Source organism: Hyperolius riggenbachi, chromosome 3 (genome assembly GCF_040937935.1).
Source record: "Hyperolius riggenbachi isolate aHypRig1 chromosome 3, aHypRig1.pri, whole genome shotgun sequence".
Classification (NCBI taxonomy): domain Eukaryota; kingdom Metazoa; phylum Chordata; class Amphibia; order Anura; family Hyperoliidae; genus Hyperolius; species Hyperolius riggenbachi.
This window is the reverse complement of record NC_090648.1, coordinates 414052519-414072700: the sequence shown is the minus strand read 5'-3', so window position 1 is coordinate 414072700 and position 20182 is coordinate 414052519. Positions and strand designations below refer to the sequence as shown.

The 20182-nt window shown below is 45.2% G+C and overlaps 1 protein-coding gene across 6 annotated transcripts in view; it reads right to left on the bottom strand.

Moving 5' to 3' along the window:
* LOC137564105 (E3 ubiquitin-protein ligase RNF14-like) overlaps nucleotides 1-20182 on the bottom strand; it is a 189976-nt gene that overhangs the window by 57261 nt on the left and 112533 nt on the right. For 5 of the 6 annotated variants that reach the window (XM_068277484.1, XM_068277485.1, XM_068277481.1 and 2 more), the window contains exons 3-5: nucleotides 16732-16883; nucleotides 11285-11794; nucleotides 8969-9197 (exon numbers count right to left, since the gene is read on the bottom strand). In XM_068277484.1, coding sequence (XP_068133585.1) covers nucleotides 8969-9197; nucleotides 11285-11794; nucleotides 16732-16883 — 891 coding nt within the window. The remainder of the gene's footprint in view (nucleotides 1-8968; nucleotides 9198-11284; nucleotides 11795-16731; nucleotides 16884-20182) is intronic. The other variant, XM_068277487.1, reaches the window with a different exon arrangement.

Here is a 20182-nt window from a genome sequence, read left to right as displayed (position 1 = left end):
CCCGGTATACCGCTATGACGATATACCGCGGTTTGATTGTGCATGGTAACCATACCATGCACAATCTCATTTTATCAGTTTTCGGGGGGGGGGGGGGGCTACTGGGGGCGGCGCAACGTAGCGGTAGGGATGCGACGTAGCGGCGGGGGAGAACGAACAGCAGCGAGGAAAAGCAAATACTCACTTGCCGGCAGCCGGGTCGTCCTGCACGATATACTAGCTTCATTGTACTTCCTGTTCTTGTCCTATTTCCCTGAAACAGCGCCCCCTGGGCGCTATTACAAGGAGATGATGCAAGAACTGGAAGTAGAACAAAGCTAGTACATCGTGCAGGACGACCCGGCTGCCGGCAAGTGAGTATTTGTTTTGTACCCCCTGCTGCTGCGTCCCCCCTGGCTCTATATACTGTAGGCATCAATCCTGGCTACATCTATCCCTGGCTCTCTCTACTGCGGGCACCAATCCTGGCTACACCTGTCCCTGGCTACCTATGCTTGGGCCACCTAATTCTGGCTACACCTATCCCTGGCTACCTATGGTGCGGGCAACTACTACTGGGGTGGTGGTGGTGGGGCCGAGGTCCAAATAATTGTTTAATACCGTATACCGTAACACCGTGTTGTTTTTTTTACGTTATCATACCGTGGAATTTCATACCGTTGCAACCCTAATTCCCCCAACAGGTAAAATCCAGATAACAAATCACCCACATCAAAAACAGATATCATGATACCCCACAGTATATACAGTGGCAAAGATGGGGTTAACATATAAACTGCTAGGATAGCTGGGGTGGAGAACACTATTGAATTTTGCCAAAGTACCCAATAGCCTCTTTGCCAATGTGTGTCCTGGAGTGCTAATACTGAAAGATCCGCGTTTGGATGGGCTCTCCTCCCTGGCACTGCTCTGCCCCCTGTTCTGAGCTTCGACTAAAGGCTGCTGGACTGAATCCGAGTGAAAGTAGCATGCTCTGTATACACTGCTCCCCCTAACTGTCAGTGCCTCTGCCCGGCTGTGCACAGAAGCCGCTGCAGGGAGCGTTCCGCCATGAGTACTTCAGAAGTGTCACTGAATGTTCCCAACAGTGGCTGTTGTGCACAGCCAGGGGAGAGGGCTGACATACAGGGGGCATGGAGGAAGGAACAGCAGCCTCCAGTCAGAGCCACATGAGAATAAAGTAGCACCAGGGAGGGGAGTCTATCCAACAGGACCTTAGAGTACATACCTTGGCAACTAAGGGTTATTCGGTACACTGGCTAAGTCCCATGGTGTTACTCCCTCCCCCAGATATAGTAGCAGTTTATGTTAACTCTCTTCTTTGCACTGTAAGGTCCAAATACTGTAATGTCTCCATTTACATGGGCTTCCCAGAGTCACTCTCCGAACTCCAAAGCCCCCCCCCCCCCCCCAGACTGGAGGCAGTTGAACAAAGGCCGAGATAGCATGGTATGCTCTATCCACTACTCTCTCCCTGTATGTGAGCGCTCCCACCTGCTTGTGCACAACAGTCGTTGTTGGAAGCATTTAGTGCTGCTTCTGTATGCACAGCCTGGTTGCAGCTCCTGTACACAGCCGGGCGAGAGAGTTGATATATATAGGGAGCGTGGAGTGGACAGAACATGCCACACTCTCTAGGCTTCTATTCAACTGTCTCCAGTCACAGCTGGGGTGGGAAGCAGAGTGACACTAGGAAGGGTAGCCCATCCAAATGGGGACCTTTAAAGTGTACCTGAGACAGTGAGGGTGAGAAAAATTATATATACATGGGGCTTCATCCAGCCCCCTCCAGGCTAACTGCTCAAAAGTCCTCCAGATGCAGACGTAATACTGCCCAGATGCAGAATGCAGAATGCTCCCAGCGACAGGAACATGACAGGCTCGCGCATCAGCAAAACGCATCAGACCGGAGGACTTTTGGAGCCAAATTCCAGATGACCCAAGCGGCAGAGGAGGACAGCAAGGTAGCAATCAGCCTCGAGGGGGCTGGAGGAAGCCCCTGGTATGTATAATTTTTCTCTCCCTGCTGTCTCATGTTAACTTCAAGTATTTGAACCCCACAGTGACAGAGATAAAGGGGAGCGCATCCAGACACAGACCTACATATGTATATGTATATACATATACACATAATACAGGGGTGCCCACACTATTTGGACTCGAGAGCTACTTTGAAAATTCCCGAGCTCAAGAGATCTACCAACATTTAAAATAGCCAGGTATAGGTGCCCCCCACATATAGATAGCTAGGCATAGGTGCCCTCGATTTAGATAGCTAGGCATAGGCAGGGCCGGATTTGTACTTTTTACCGCCCAAGGCCAACTATACCATCTGTATGGTTATTATCTCTGTGTGCCCCAATGAGAATTGTACTTACATCATTGGATGTCACAGACAGTAGCTATTTCAGTAGTACGCGTATAGATTATAAGTTATGTTTTCCTTAAGAACTTTTACGTTATGTTTGCCATCTCATTAATGATGGACCCATTGTGTCACCATGAGAGTTAGGCTGATGTGTACCTGCAGTATAGAGCTTACAGGTCTTGCAGGGACAACACAAGTACACAGGACAGAGAGTTCAAAGGTTAAAGCTGTCCCTGTAGATAGGGATGGCTGCATAGAACAGCTTTACTGCCCCTCACTGAGCCGCCCCTAAATTTCTGGTGCCCTAGGCCATGGCCTATGTGGCCTTGCCAGAAATCCGGCCCTGGGCATAGGTCCCCCCATATACATAGCTAGGCATAGGTGCCCCCCATAAAGATAGCTAGGCATAGGTGCCCCCCACATATAGATAGCTAGGCATAGGTGCTCCCCACATATAGGTAGCTAGGCATAGGTGCCCCCCACATATAGGTAGCCAGGCATAGGTGCCCTCACATATAGATAGCTAGGCATAGGTGCCCCCCACATATAGATAGCTAGGCATAGGTGCCCGCCATATAGAAAGCTAGGCATAGGTGCATCCCACATAGATAGCAAGACATAGGTGCTCCCGATTTAGATAGCTAGGCATAGGTGCCCCCCCCCCCACATATAGATAGCTAGGCATAGGTGCCCCCATATAGATAGCTAGGCATTGGTGCACTCATATAGACAGCTAGGCATAGGTGCCTCCTATATAGACAGCTAGACATAGGTGCCCCCTACATATAGACAGCTAGGCATAGGTGTCCCCCATATAGATAGCTAGGCATATGTGCCCCCATATAGATAGCTAGGCATTGGTGCACTCATATAGACAGCTAGGCATAGGTGCCTCCTATATAGACAGCTAGACATAGGTGCCCCCTACATATAGACAGCTAGGCATAGGTGTCCCCCATATAGATAGCTAGGCATATGTGCCTCCTACATAGAGATAGCTAGGCATATGTGCCTCCTATATAGATAGCTAGGTGATAGGTGTCCCCCTCCCTCCACCAGATGCTGTTCTCCTCCATATTGTCACCCTTCACTGACCCTGCATGCCCAGCAGGACATGCAGCACCGAGACCTCGGATTTGCGGCGACCAGCAGTGGAGAGGAGAGTGGAAGGTAATGGCGTGTATACAGGAAAAGCACTTCTTGTATATGCGTCTTTACCCACCGCCAGTGGCGTAGCTAAGGAGCTGTGGGCCCCGATGCAAGTTTTACAATGGGGCCCCCCTAGCACTCTATACATGACAATTGATACGACGCACCAAAACCTGCCAATGGCAACTACAGTGTCAGAGGTGCAAGAAGGGGATGAGGAATAGTTTGTTAATAATTACCACTAATTAAAGTATCTATTAGAAGTGATTATTATGAGCACAGGACTAATAAAGAGCTAATACTGTAATTGAGGGAGGGCCCTTCGGGGCCCCTCTGGCCCAAGGGCCCCGATGCGGCCGATACCTCTGCACCCCCTATTGCTACGCCCCTGCCCACCGCTCTCCTCTCCACTGCGGATCATCGTTAATCAGAGGTCACAGTGCTCCATGCCCTGCTGGGCATGCAGGGTCAGTGAGGTGGTATCGCTACAACGGGGTGATGGAGAGCGGCAGATGAAGAGTAAGGGAGGCGGGCCGAGGAGGAAGGAGGTGTGCTAGGAAGGAAGGGGTGGGCAGGACACGGCTCTCACTTCCAATAAAATTGATGCATGTTTGTGGCAGTAATGTGACAAAATGTGGAAAACTTCAAGGGGTCCAAATACTTTTGCAAGCCACTGTATATATATATTTATTAGTACTGCCTCCCAGAGTTCCCGGAGTCCGTGATGTCACTGGCTGACTCACCATGTGACCGCCGCCCACCGACTTCCTCTCTCTTGCGTACGCACACTTAGCAGGCATGCCGGGCAGGCAATTAGCTTCATACATCAGTTGCTTTGTCCGGTGTAATATCAGAAAGCACAGAAAATCACTGAGTATCACGCATGCTCAGTGAGAAGTTAGATATTATTTCCCTGAAATATCTCCGCTTCCACATCTCCTACACTCCCGAAATCCTCAGGGTAGGGGACCCCCGATCTAGCTGTGTGCCGAATTGCAGCCCCCCGAGCCCCACTGGTTCCTGAGACTGATTACAGCAAACCTATCTCGGGAACCAGCAGGGGCTCGAGGGCTGCAGTTTGGCACAGAGCTAGATCGGGGGGGGTCCCCTCCCTACCCTGAAAATTTTAGGAGTGTACATGGTGCGGAAGCGGAGATATTTAGGTCGTTTTACGTGGCAGCACAATTAAATGGGACGCATGCTCCTACTGCGCATGCGGGACTGCACAACGAGCGGGGCTGCACTATCTGTCATTACACGGGCGCCTGCTAACCATAACGTCCGTGCGGCGAGGGGCGGAGTTAAAAACAGATGAGTTTTCTGTTGCCCCAGAAGGATGGGGACAGCCCATTTTATGGTTATTTATTGGTCCAGGGGGCGGGGAATGCACGAAGGCACGTTATGGCGGCGATTTGAAGCTACTCTTTGCTGCGGCCAACGTGTGTCAGGCAGGTGCACTACAATACCCAGCGGCCCTGCCCTGACCACAGACAGCGCTCATGGCAAATGACTAGAGTGCCTATGCCTTTAGGTGCCCCTGCCTGCTCCCCCAGTATAACCAGTAGCTTCCTGAATAATCCCCACTCCCCCAGTACATCCAGTCGCTGCCTCCAAGTCCCCCCTCCTTCGGTATACCCAGTAGTTGCCAATAATAGTCCCCCCTCCCCCAGTATAGCCAGTAGCTTCCCCCAATAGCCCCTGCTCCCCCAGTACAGCCAGTTGCTGCCCTCAATAATTCCCCCTCCCTCAGTATAGCCAGCAGCTGCCCCCAATAGTCCCCCGTCCCTCAGTATAGCCAGTGTCTGCCCCCAATAGCCCCTGCTCCCCCAGTATAGCCAGTAGCTTCCCCCAATAATCCCCGCTCCCCCAGTACATCCATTAGCTGCCCCCAATTGTCCCCACTCCCTCAGTATAGCCAGCAGCTTCCCCTAATAGCCCCTGCTCCCTCAGTATACCTAGTAGCTTCCCCCAATGGTCCCCGCTCCCCCAGCATAGCAAGTAGCTGCCCCAATAGCCCCCCTCCCTCACTATAGCCAGTAGCTGCCCCAATAATCTCCCCCCCCCCCGTATAGCCAGTAGCTGCCCCAATAGTCCTGCGATCCCCCAGTACAGTTAGTAGGTGTCTCCTTTAATGCCCCCATCCAAGTGTACCCAGTAGCTGCCCCCAATAGTCCCCCCCCTCCCTCAGTATACCCATTAGCTGCCCCCAATGGTCCCCACTCCCCCAGCATAGCAAGTAGCTGCCCCAATAGCCCCCCCACCCCAGTATAGCCAGTAGCTGCCACAATACTCCCCCCCAGTATAGCCAGTAGCTGCCACAATACCCCCCCCCAGTATAGCCAGTAGCTGCCCCCAATAGTCCCCCCTCCCTCAGTATACCCAGTAGCTGCCTCCGGTAGTCCCCACTCCCTCAGTATACCCAGTACCTGCCCCCAATGGTCCCCACTCCCCCGGCATAGCAAGTAGCTGCCCCAATAGCCCCCCCCCCCCAGTATACCCAGTACCTGCCCCCAATGGTCCCTGCTCCCCCAGCATAGCAGGTAGCTGCCCCAATACCCCCCAGTATAGCCAGTAGCTGCCTCAATATTCCCCCCCCCTTCCCCAGTATAGCCAGTAGCTGCAACAATAGACCCCCTCCCCCCCCAGTATAGGCAGTTGCTGCCCCAATAATCCCCCCCCTGTATAGCCAGTAGCTGGTGATGTGTAAAGCTGGAATGGGGAAAAGGTGATACTCACTGGAGCAGTCTCTCCGTCCTCTTCTCCCAGCTCCCGAACGGCACAGTCAGTCTTCAGGCGGTTTCGTTGTGTCCTCAGGCGGCTCCCTCCTGGCTCCTCTCAGCACACGGCTCCGGATCCCTCCTGGCGTCCACACTACTCCTCTTCCTCCTGGCTCTCCCAGCACACCGCTCGGATCCCTCCTGGCGTCACCGGTTCCCTCCTGGTGTCCACAGCACTTGTCTTCCTCCTGGCTCTGACGCTCGCTGTCCTCTCGCTATCACAGGCTCTTCTCCTCACCGCACTTCCTTGTTGACAGGCGCCGCCGGATGACCTCACTGCACAGTGCTGCAGACACGCGAGACTTGGCCCTCTCCTTAAAGGGAAGGTCTCCTCCTCCCATCTTCTCCTCCCATTTCCTCCTTTGCCGGGCACCTCCCACTCCACCACAGTCTGCCGATGTATTCCCGGCAATTTGAAAGCAAGGGAGGGGTTTCTCCCATAAACAAATAAATTGCATATTGTGCTATCCACATAATGATTCGTGTGAATTTTATAAAGGAAAAGCAGAAAATCCTTTTCTAGGCAGTGGCCATCTTGCCAAGCTAATGCTGACATCATATCCTCCCTGACTCTAGTTTTCCCCCCTCCCTTCTCTTGCTCTTTGTGTATTCATTAGCTGCCCTCCTCCCAGAGTCTTCAGACAGTCCCACTGAGGTGTATACTAGGAACTGCACTGTCTTTTTTTTATTTACACATCCAATCACTGAGTCACCTCAGCCTTGCTTGTAAACACAAGTGATCAGAGGGCGTTTCTGATAAGCAGCTGGCAGGGAAATAAATGAAAGAGGAGGAATATATTATAGATAAAAAGAACTCCCAGCATTCAACTCATTGGCACTGTTTGGCACTAGGGCCAGTGCTCCTAAAGTATGTGATAACTACAAACCATAACAGCAGAAAAAGTTTTGCAAGTTTTGACTGCAGGATTAGCATTTTTATCAGTTAATAAACTCAGACCAGTTGCTGTTGAAATTTGATTTTTATGGTGACAATACTGCTTTAAACAGTTCATTTGTTTTGATAATGTATTAGATGTAACAATTAAGTAATGTATACAATCTGCTACTGTCTGCTGATGGAATGTGCATTTCAGACTTGTTTGCTAATTAGCCCTGCCATTGAATTTCCTGGGAGGAGGAAAGGGGTTTGCTGTAATACCTTTTCAACTCTGTAGTGATGTTATCAGGTCAGAGATAAATAAACAGTGCAGAGACTTATTACCTTATATCCCTTTCACGTCCACAGCAAGTGGTTAAAGATCCTTCACTTTTTTCTACTGTTCCACTATTAGGTAGGTATTTTGCACAGTGGGAGACATGGCAGCGCTTTCAAACAAACCCCATACCTGAATGTTTTATCTGCAATGGTGAGCAGAGCTCCAGAAACTGGACTAGATTACACACCAGGCATACACTGCAGGCAAAGAGAGGGAGGGGGAGTTAAGCTCAACACACACCATACAATCTTGGTTGTACAGATTTACCAAATCTATGTAGTATAAAGGCCAACAGATTGAAAATACCTTGAAAGATTGATTGGATAAGCTCTTATACTACATGAAAGTGGTAAGATTGAACAACCAAGATTGTATGGTGTGTGTTGACCCTTTGTGATTTATCTGCACCGGTGGGCAGAGCTCCAGAAACTGGACTATATTACACACCCTGCATACACTATAGACCAAGTGTTAGCTTCAGTGATAATTAGTGCACAAATTATGACCTAATAGACTTCCCCACGGCGGTGATGTACCCCCTTGGGGAAGACCTACCACTAACCTAGCATTAAAAACATAATTCCTCAGGCTGCTATTCATAAATCAAATCCAAAAGGTCCGCACACTCACAGGATAAACTTCCAAGTTTTTATTCAGACAATGTGACAATGTTCCATTCCAACGACCAACGATTCGTTTCGGGGCCCCGTGGGGTCCCCTTTGTCAAGGCAACACAAACAGAATGGTGTCACCATTCTGTTTGTGTTGCCTTGACAAAGGGGACCCCACGGGGCCCCGAAACGAATCGTTGGTCGTTGGAATGGAACATTGTCTGAATAAAAACTTGGAAGTTTATCCTGTGAGTGTGCGGACCTTTTGTATTTGATTGCTATATGACTTAGATCGGTCCCTGCACCTCAACTGAGTGGTGTGCAATCTTTCATCGATTTACGCTATTCATAAATGGTATACACATTTCATAAAACAAGCAAACAGACAAATGATAAGCGCTCAAGGATGCACCTGAATTGTAAGCCATCAGAGGCAATGCAGAGTCCCCTAGGGCTGAATACATGCCTTGAAGGTAAAACAGATGCAAAATGATGTGCTAAATTCTAATCTAAAAATTTGAAAGTGAATTTAAAACAGTGAAGGCAGCTAGCCACTAGTATACTTACATTCAATTTTGCACAGTGGGAGACATGGCAGCGCTTTCAAACAAACCCCATACCTGAATGTTTTATCGAATGTTTGCTTGATTAGGTAGGTATTGTCAGAATGTCCTTGATTTCTTTATGTATTGACTATCTTAAACTACTGTGATTCGTGTGTTTTGGTACCCAAGTTCACGGTGTGCAGCTATTGCTGCATTTTTGTCTGTATCATTATTGGAATCTTTGATACTCAATAAAAGCCTTGTAGATTAAACAAAAAACAAAAAATAACAGCCGACTTACCTGCTGTCATTCTGCATGGGGAAATGGCATGGTAGGCCATCCAACAAAGACAACAAAAAGCGTATTTACAGCCTGAGCAAATGCCCATATTGCCCACTGGCTCTTTCATTACTGGGGTCCGACAGCTTGGGCGAGGACAGTAAACCACATCGGTCATCAGATCTAAGCTAGATTGGAGGAGGAGACGATCATAGCGGCTGAACAGTTCAATCTCTACCAGTGCTTTCACCTGTAAGTATCCAAAAAGGAGTTATATAGTTATGGACAATTGCATGTCACAATAACTACACAATAGTTTCTGCTCTACAGAAAATTGCAGTGTTATATACAGCTTACATGGAAGAATAATTACGTTGTTTTTCTATTTATAATTGTGTGTTTAATCAAATACTTAAAATGGTCTGAAAGCCAGCATTTCTACATTACTCTAAAAGATTCCTCACAGCTTGAAAGCTACTATCCCAGAAAAAAATTCTTGACTTGACAAAGGCGTGGATGCGCCGAAGCGCGTAGTGAGGTCACTGCACACGTTTACCAGAGGGAAGGCTCCTACTGTCCATCACCATCAGGGACACCCACCACTGCTGGCCACAGAGGAGGAGCAGGTTGCCACCCATGGTTATCTGATTGGGGTTCTGACCCAAGATATGCCTGTTTTAACTACCTTTGAGTGTTCTTAAATCTGCTTAAATCTGCGTGTTTTATGATTAAAAGTTTTAATGCACTACAGAGCGCTCCTCCTTTTTCTTTTCTCAACTGGTATTGTTTAAGGGGAAATAAATATGACAGACTCTATATCCCTCAGTTCAGGTGTCCTTTAACTTTAGCTGAGCTCGGGCTATGCCGCGCAGGAGGAGATCTCAGCCCCTGGTGGGGCGATTTTCACCCTGTAAAGTGCTGTACGCGCAGCTAGCACTTTGCTAGCCGCGCGTACAGCTTGATCGCCGCCACTCTGCGTGCGGCGCAAAAGGCCCCCCCCCACCCCGCCAGAGCCCTGCGCTGCCCGGACCAATGAGTTCCGGGCAGCGCTATGGGCTGGATCGGAGACGTCTGACGTCAGGACGTCCATGACGTCATTCCGATCGTCGCCATGGCGACAGGAGAAGCCAAACAGGGGAGCGCGTTATATACGCGTTCCCCTGTTTGCTTTTGTTGCCGGCGACGATCGAACTAGAGGGACACATGCGCCCTCTAGTGGAGTTTCATGTAGCTACCACTCTGGTAGCTTTACATGAAACATAAAAAAAAAATAAAAAAAAATTGGATTTCTGCAATTTTTGCAGAAAAAATAAACTGCCAAGGAGGTTAAAGGGAACCAGAGGCCCCAGAAAGAAGATTCTATACATACCTGGGGCTTCCTCCAGCCCCATATGCACGGATCACTCCCACGCCGCCCTCCTCCACTTCCTGTATCCGGCGGTACCGGGTCCCGTATTTTCGGCCAGTTGGCGGCAGCACGCGGACAATTGTCCGCATCACAGGGGCTCCCGGCATACCCGTACGCGTGCAGCTGCATACTGCGCAGCCGCACGCGTAAGGGTATGGAGGGAGCCCCTGCTCATGCGGGCATTTGGCCGCGTCCGCCGGAAGTGACGGGACCCGGTACCGGCGATCCAGGAAGTGGAGGATGGCGGCGTGGGAGCGATGCAGGCTTATGGGACTGGAAGAAGCCCCAGGTATGTATAAAATCTTTTTTTCTTTTTACGATTCCGGGGGTCTCTGGTTCCCTTTAAGGTGATGAAGTTGTTATCATTTGTGCATGGGCAGCACGGTGGCGTAGTGGTTAGCGCTCTCGCCTTGCAGCACTGGATCCCCGGTTTGAATCCCAGCCAGGTCGACATCTGCAATGAGTTTGTAGGTTCTCCCCGTGACTCCATGGGTTTCCTCCGGGCACTCCAGTTTCCTCCCACATCCCAAAAACATACAGATATGTTGACTTCCCCCTAAAATTGGCCCTAGTCTAAGATACATGCACTACACAATACATACACAGACATATGACTATAGTAGGGAGTAGATTGTGAGCCCCTCTGAGGGACAGTTAGTCACAAGACAATATACTAACAGCGCTGCGTACTATGTCGGCGCTATATAAATATGTAAAAAAATGTTTTCCGGATATAAAATAAAACTACCCTTACTGCTTTAATTTCTTTTGGATATACAGTACAGTGAGCTGGAAAATTGGGAAGCTGCATACAGAAGACATAGGCAAATTTTCATAGAAACCTGATAATGCACTATGAAGACATTTTTATACTGTAACTGAAAAACACTGTATCAATACCAGGAGGAAATAAAGAAATAGCAGCTTACCTGACCAGGAGTAGCGATTGAAGTACACTTGATCTCCGGACAGTTGAGTGAGTGGACCTGTCCATCTTTAATCTGGATTTCAAAGTAGTCTTTAAGACAGCTATTGCAGTAAACATGGCTGCATTGCTTGAAATAAGTGCACTCACTGCCCAGCTTCTCACAGAAACAGATACTGCATACAAATTGCTTTACATCAAAACATTTCTTCTGTTGTATTTCATTTGAGTCAAGTATGTGTCTGATGAGGGATGCTACCGACTCTACATCCTGGATGGCCCGTCTGTCAACTGCTCCCTCTTCTGGTGGTTCTGCGGCACTGCAGGGGCTTCCTTCCTCAGATGTTTGCATCCAGCTTTGCATGACATTACTCCCCAAATGAATTTCATAGGGTGATTTTATATCCAGGTATTCAATAGTTCCTTCCTTCAGAAATTGCATCCAAGCAAACAAGACTACACATCCTTTGTTCTCCTCCCATAAGTCATCTAATCGCTGGCACAATAGACTAAGCTGAAAGATAAAATATAAAAAGATCAGCCAAGTTTACTTTCCAGTTCAGAGACAAGAAAAACAACCAAGGAATAGGCTACCATCTACTGAGTAATGTTTTTCATAGATTAGGTCTTTGATAAAAACATTGACATTCATTGACAAAACATTTCACCAAACACTGATTTAAAGTGGACCCAAATTAAAAATCTATTTCAGAAATGAAATCTATTTTCTAAATTATATTAATAAATAGCAGCCTTTTTTCAGCTGCATGATGACAAATATAAAATATTTTACATTTATTGGAAGAATCTCTCCCTTCCTTTCATATTGCTGGGACAGAATCCGGCAAACTGGTGGAGTAGATGGTGCCCAGCAAAGGAGGAATTGCTAATGGCTGCCACCTGTATAACCCTAGTTATGAAAAGAGAAGGGTGAAAAGCATGCACTGAAATGTTCATAGGCTTGAAGGAGTGTTTATTTGTCTTTGTATGTGTCGGAGTAGTGCAACTAAATATTTTGAATTAAAAAAAAATGTTTGGTTTAGGTCCGCTTTAAGAGTGATCGGAAAAAGCTGTTTTTTTTATCAGGCTCCAATAGTGATTTACAGCACTATAGCTTTGTACTACACTAAGCAATACAACACTAGCGATGGCAGCGTTCTGAGCAATTTTCAATTACATTTATGCACAAATATAATTAATGTGCAGTGGTACAGGATGGCAGAAAGATTGATATTCCACAATTGATTTTTGAATAGGGAAATATTTTCCAGATAGCGTATATATCATATAGTGTGTGTCTAACCCTAGATACTTTTAGAATTTAGATACACAAAGAACAGACATTCTGTACTATAAAGAAAGGGATAGTCACATTATTATGGACTTCAGGAGCAAAGTTAGGCATTGCTTGTAATTTCCAAGGAACCGTGGATCCCCACCTCCTGGAATTTGTCCAGCCCTGCTATAACAACACCGACAATAAAGCATTGGTAAAGCACTTGTCTCCCATAGGACTCAAAGCACAGAGATGTGTCCTAGATCAGTACATAGTTGCGGTTTGGAATGTGTTAAGGGGTATGATCATGAATGCCAGAATAAACAGGTGGCTTATCAGTTTTGATTTAAACACCTTCAGGATTGAAGCTGTCTTGATTGGGTGTGGCAAGGCATTCCAAAAGGTAGGGGCAGCATGACAGAAGGCTCTAGCTCCAAATGTTTTGAGTTGGACTCTAGGGGTGGTTAAAGGTACATACAAACGTCTGATTTTTCCAAACGGCCGGTCGTTTGGACGTATGAACGACCGGTCGTTTGGACGTCAAATCGGGCGTGTGTACAAACAATCGTTCAGCTGATAAAACTGGATTTGAATAACAGCGTTATCAGCTGAATGACCGTTTGTACACACGCCCGATTTTACGTCCAACCGACCGGTCGTTCAGACATCCAAACGACCGCTCGTTTAGAAAAATCAGACACGTGTACGCACCTTAAGACTTATACTGGCACACTGACATACAAAGCACAGACATTCCAAATTATTTTTATTATTTTTACATATTTCTAACCACAAATTTTCAGCGCATGGTTGCTGGAAACATTATACCAGCTACGTGACTTACAGCCTCTGCCACCCAGGGTTTTTTAATGTGAAGACGGCTATTATAGGGTCTGACATTTCTGGAAGATTTTATTACTTTGATTAAATCCAGGGCTGTGGAGTCGGAGTCGGAGTCGTGGAGTCGGAGTCGTGGAGTCGGGCAATTTTGGGTGCCTGGAGTCGGAGTCGGAGTCGGGAAAAAATGCACCGACTCTGACTCCGACTCCTAATGAATTTGTAACTGTAATTAAAATAGAAAATATGATAAAATGTTCTATTTCTCAGATAATAGTCATTAAAAATAATGTATATATACAGTAATAGCTGTGCTTAGTCCACAAAAATGAAATAAACCAATCAAAATTAGTTACTTGTGCTGCTTCAATAAAGCAGTCCCCGTATTTTTAAGGTCAGATATACATATCTGATTGTGACTGTATATATGATGTGTACACAGGAATCTCTTATATATTCTAAATAACATCTATGCTGTAAGAATAAATCCTGACGTGTAGCCGTGTCACTAATAGAGATGGTCAATGAGATGGAAATAATTCTGCATTGATGCTGATTTATGCAAATGTATGCACTCCCTTTGCTGATGAAATCAAATAATTTGATATGTTGTTAAAATTTGGTTTGGTGACTACGAAGTAAATGGTACCTGAGAAGGATGAAAATAAAAGTTTTATACATACCTGGGGCTTCTTCCAGCCCCCTTCAGGCTAATCAGTCCCTCGCTGACCACCTTCACCACCCGGATCTTCTGCTATGAGTCCTGGTAATTCAGCCAGTCAGCGCTGTCCGGCCGCATGCCGCTTCCACAGCCAGGAACATTCTGCACCTGCGCAATAGTGCTGCACAGGTGTAGTATGCTCCTGGCAGCAGAGTGTGTGCATGCGCACTACGCCCGACTGGCTCAAGTACCTGGACTCATAGCAGAAGATCCAGGTGGTGGAGGAGGACAACGAGGGACTGATTATCCTAAAGGCGGTTGGAGGAAGCCCCAGGTATGTATAAAACTTAAATTTCATCTGTCTCAGGTTTACTTTGTTACACAGTAGTACTATACTCTACATATGCACTCTCCACAGAGCTGCAGGGAATCCACTGAGAATGTTGTGCACATTGAACACAGAGGTGTTGTCTGTCACCCATAAACCTTGTTCAGATTGTGCATGAAGAATGTGTAATAGAGGAAGAAGTACCCACAGTACCCACAGTCACATTGCCTAGGGCCTGATCCATGTTCAGATGTGTAATAGAGGAAGAATCTCCTCATTCCCCTGCAGAGTACCTGCACATCACTCTTACATGTACCCACAGTCACATTGCCTAGGGCCTGATCCATGTTCAGATTGTGCATGAAGAATGTGTAATAGAGGAAGAATCTCCTCATTCCCCTGCAGAGTACCTGCACATCACTCTTACATGTACCCACACTTACATTGCCTAGGGCCTGATAGATGTTCTTTGTTCCGGTTTGTACCTTTTACAAGTACTCTTACCAAGGACTAGTTTTAGTCTAAAGGGAATAAATATAGTAGTCTACATATCCTTCTCACTCCAGTTGTCTTGTAAAATTCCTAAGCGTTGCCAATTAAGAGACGAATTTCATGTTACATACTTTTAATCAACAAAATTGTAATATGCAAATTAGAGGAGTCGGAGTCGAGGAGTCGGAGTCGGAGTCGGCGGAATCCTAAACTGAGGAGTCGGAGTCGGTGGATTTTTGGACCGACTCCACAGCCCTGATTAAATCTGCCAGTGATCTATTGACAGCACTGCCTGTCCCCAAAAAATAAAAAAGGTCACCACCTGGATTTAACAAAGCAAATAGGTAGGGGTGCTGACGTTGTTTAGGGAAGCAGGAAATTTGGGTACCTGCGGCAAATGGACTATTTGAGCGCCCTATAGGTTCTAATACAAAATATCGGCTATTGGGCGCCCAAAGCAGAATGGGCACCCGATAAATAGTGGGCACCGGGCCTGTCCCCCCAAAATGTTTCATTTTGAGAATTATCGGTTTGCTAATTATCCTTTTACTACACACAGTTATTGACAAAGAGGGTCTCACTTATCGAGAAAGGTTAGATAAACTAGGTTTATTTAGTCTAGAGAAAAGACGCCTTAGAGGGGATCTAATTAACATGTATAAATACATCAGAGGGCAATATAATACCTTGGCGGATGAGCTTTTTGTCCCTAGGCCTTCTCAAAGGACTAGAGGACATGATCTGCGCATGGAGGAAAAACGGTTTAACCATTTATTTAGGAAAGGGTTCTTTACAGTAAGAGTGATTAAGATGTGGAATGCATTGCCACAGGAAGTCGTTATGGCAAACTCTATACCTGCATTTAAAGGGGGCTTAGATGCTTTCCTTGCGTTGAAAGACATCCATGGCTACAATTACTAGGTAATGCCTAATGATGTTGATCCAGGGATTTTATCTGATTGCCATCTGGAGTCGGGAAGGAATTTTTCCCTTTAGAGGCTAATTGGACCATGCCTTGTAAGGGTTTTTTCGCCTTCCTCTGGATCAACAGGGATATGTGAGGGAGCAGGCTGGTGTTGTACTTTATACTGGTTGAACTCGATGGACGCATGTCTTTTTTCAACCAAAATAACTATGTAACTATGTAAGGGTGAATACAGTAAAAGTTCATTTTCAAGCAGTGGGCAGAGCAGTGAAGAGGAAATGATGGCTGCATAGTCGTACTGTACTGTACTGAGTGATACAACCTAACTGATGTAGTCCAAAGAATATACAAGAGAGGCTTCTGAAGTAGTAAAATGAATGACTCTTGATCAGACTTCTACCCAAATCAGAATCGAATCAAGTGAAGGAAGATGATATGTTGATCACTACCTCAAAGGGGCTGGGATGGTGTATGGCCAGCTAGTTTAATGTTTCCATCACAATCTGGAGCCAATATGGAAAGAAACTAATAACATACCAATATCCTTAAGCAGTAAAAGAAACATATATACTGGTATTGAGAAGGATGCACAATGGAAGGGCTAAATCATAAAATATAACGTAATAATGCTTTTAATTAAAATAAACAGGAATTAGAGTTCACTTGCTGGTAGTTGGAAAAAAGGTGGTAAACTCTTTGTATTTACATTACACAGGGTGATTATATAGATTTTTTAGAAGGATGGTAGATTAATGTGCAGCAGTGATCTGACATCTACCAAATCGATATAAGGTGTGACAGCTATGGACACATCTGCTGCCAACGCATTAAAAGAGAAGCTTTCCCAAATCATTTACTAGTTTAGGAGATGTTTCCTGGCATCTTTAAACAGTTAAATAGTAATATTTTGATAACACACATGTCTCGTGTACCTGTTTAGGTGAAAGCCACTTGCAGCTGAGGGTGAAGATAGGTGGTGTTGAGGACGGGTAACCTGGAGGAAGTTCAAAGTTCAGGATGATTGGTGGCAGAAACATAACCGTGTCTTCAAAATTCTCTGCGATGGCATTTGTAGCAGAGGTGGCTAAATGCAAAAAAGAAAAAACATAAAATTTAATATGAGTTGACAACTGCTGGAGTTTCTTCTCATAAATGTACATCTAACAACTTTTACTATATATGTGGGCAATACATTATGCATGTCATAAGACAGGGTGGACAGTGTACGAGAGATAACGGCGCTGGAGACTTGGGCGCAGGATACAGCCGGTATAAGACTGATCCTGCTGCCGCACAAGTCCCGGCCGTATGAAATACTATTCCCCCTCCAGGCCGCCATGGATAGTGGGGAATTAAATAATTATGTTTTAAAAGCAACTTCAGCTCCGTCTTCTGACGGCGCTGAAGTTACTCCCTGTGCCTGCTATAGTCGTAGTTCCTATTACGGCCTATGGTGGCGCCGACTGCACCCAAATCTCCTGCGCTGGTTTCAGCATGTTCGGGGTGGAGAAGCTTAGGAGAAGAAGTAAAACAATGAGTAATTTTGCAGGAACAGAAGTGTTTAAGTAGTAAGCAACTTTACATGCAGAAACGGGGAATAATGTGCTTACTATGAAGCCAAGCAAAGGTCAAAACCTGGAGCAGACAAAGAAACCAGCCTGCCTCCGTGTGTCAGCATAGCCGTAGCCAGGCACTGGTTCGAGTTGTTAGAGGCGAGATGTTTCACAAACATATAATTGCAGCCACTTCTTGTCAGCACAATTTACTGGTTTTCTTTGGAAATAAAAGGTGTAGTGCACTATTGGAGCACTCCTCAATTTTTTTTTAAATCCAGTAGCACGACGGTATTAGAAGCAGCATCTACTTAGTGCACATTTGATTAATTTGGACTGAGGATAAAACGGCTCATCTGGAGAGTGATTGGTTGACAAACTACAGCACATCACTGTTTTGTTTTGAAGGAGGGTTTCACTGGTTAAGATGTACTCTATGCAGGAGTAAGGATACTCAATAGCATGAAAACATGAAATGCTAAGTGTGTGTAATAGGCATACTGTCAAACAGGAAAAACAATTTAGCAGAAATGTGGGTAGAGAATATCATTAATTATCATTAATATCCCCTTTTACATGAGAAATCTATTGCTTTTCACAAACAGACCCAAAGGGGGCGCTGTATGACTGATATTGTGGTGAAACCCCTCCCACAAGAAGCTCTGAGGACCACCGTACTTTTGTCAGTTTGCCACAATCTAACAAGGTTCACAGACAGGAAATAGCTGTTTACAGCTGTCTCTAACAGCCAAAACAGCTAGCAGCAGCTACATAACCTGCCCACAGTAAAAATGTCACCATGTAATAAATGTCAGAATGTAAATTGGGGAGAATAAAGATTTTACAATGAGCAAACACTGACTAAATCATTTATACATAATTATTGTAAAAATTAAGCACTTTTTTTATTACATTATTTTCACTGGAGTTCCTCTTTAAAACCTTTCTTAATAGTAGGTGGAACACACAGTACCATACTGTTTGCATTTGCAGTAGAAGAATTATATTAAATACATTTGCAAGCTTCCAGGCAAGAAGCTTGTTATCAACAAGAGGACTATTTTTAGGGCTGAAAAATCTGATGGAGATCTGGAAATTCTAATGATTAAGAAAATGTACTAACTAACATCAATGGTGTGGAGGCTTGTAGCTGAGTGGGAGAGAAAATATAAATTGGGAAAATAGGTCACTTGTTCCAGTTAATGAGTCAAAAAATTACCCAAAGTTGTTAATCAAAAGTAAAACCTTTGGGAACACTGATCCCCTCCTTGCCTTCATTTCCCCTCTCCCCTCACCAGTCCTACTTCCCCTATCCTTCCTTCTCCCCATCCCTTCCCTCCCCACCCTGCTACCTTCCACCTGTTAACATTAAAACCTGAACTCATCAGGTTCCATCCCAGATGGCTTCTATCAGATGCTTAGGGTATACCTATGTCTATTAAAAACTGTTATATATATATATATATATATATATATATATATATATATATATATATATATATATATATATATGTATATATATATATATATATATATATATATATATATATATATATATATATATATATATACATACATACTTGTCATTAATTATTGTTCCTATTGTTTTGACTGGACCTGCTGTTTTCTTGAATAAAAACACATTTTTCAAAACAAAAAGTAAAGCCTTTAACCTGGAATGATTTGCGTCAGACAAATATAATAGGTAATCTTCACAGAGACTGGCTTTTATTGTTTTCTTAACAACAGTATCTTTGTGTAGTCCACATATTTCTTTATTTGATCTTCAAGGTGTGGTGCTGCTGCTAAGGGTTTGATGGCTAATGTAAAAAGGAGTGGGGAAATGGGCCATCCTTGTCTCCTGCCCTGGAATAAGGGGAAGGTACCGGAAAGCCACCTATTTACTTGCACTCAGGCCACAAGATTTTTATACAGTAGGTTGACCTATACAATACAGGAGTCCCCAATACCAGGTTTCTGCAAAACTGCTATGAGAAAACAACATTCAACAGGGTCGAATACCTCTATTTCAACTACGGAAATAACAAACCTTGTTCCTCATATTTTTATGCTCTATCTGTAGGTTCATAAATATGCTCCCTCAAGTTAATTGTTGAGGATCTAAGGAAAAACGACATAACTTAAGTTACACTGTACTATTTATTCAGTTCAACCCGGGATGCCATCTGTACCTGGCAATTGAGGGAAAGGAAGATGTAGACTCTCGTAAACTGTAATGGCTGAATCAAGGCGGACTGCCTGCTGTTGTGTACCTGATGAATGTGTGAATAAGCAGAAATGTGTAGTGACATCATGAACGCAATCTATGTAGCCCTGCCTACTTGCTCCGTGTGTCAGCATAGCCTAGCCAGGCACTGGTTCGGAGTTGTTAAAGGTGAGATGTTTTACAAACATATAATTGCAGCCACTTCTTGTCAGTACAATTTACTGGTTTTCTTTGGAAGTAAAAGGTGTAGTGCACTATTGGAGCGCTCTTTAATTATTTTTTTAAAATCCAGTAGCACAACAGTATTAGAAGAAGCATCTGCTAAGTGCACATTTGATTAATTTGGACTTTGGATCAAACGGCTCATCAGGAGAGTGATTGGTTGACAAGCCACAGCACATCACTGTTTTGTTTTTTGTTCAAGTGTAAGGTTTTGAAGGAGGGTTTCACCAGTTAAGATGTACTCTATGCAGGAGTAGGGATACTCAATAGCATGAAAACGTGAAATGCTAAGTGTGTGTAATAGGCATACTGTCAAACTGGCAAAACAATTTAGCAGAAATGTGGGTAGAGAATATCATTAAAGGGACTCCGAGCAGTGCA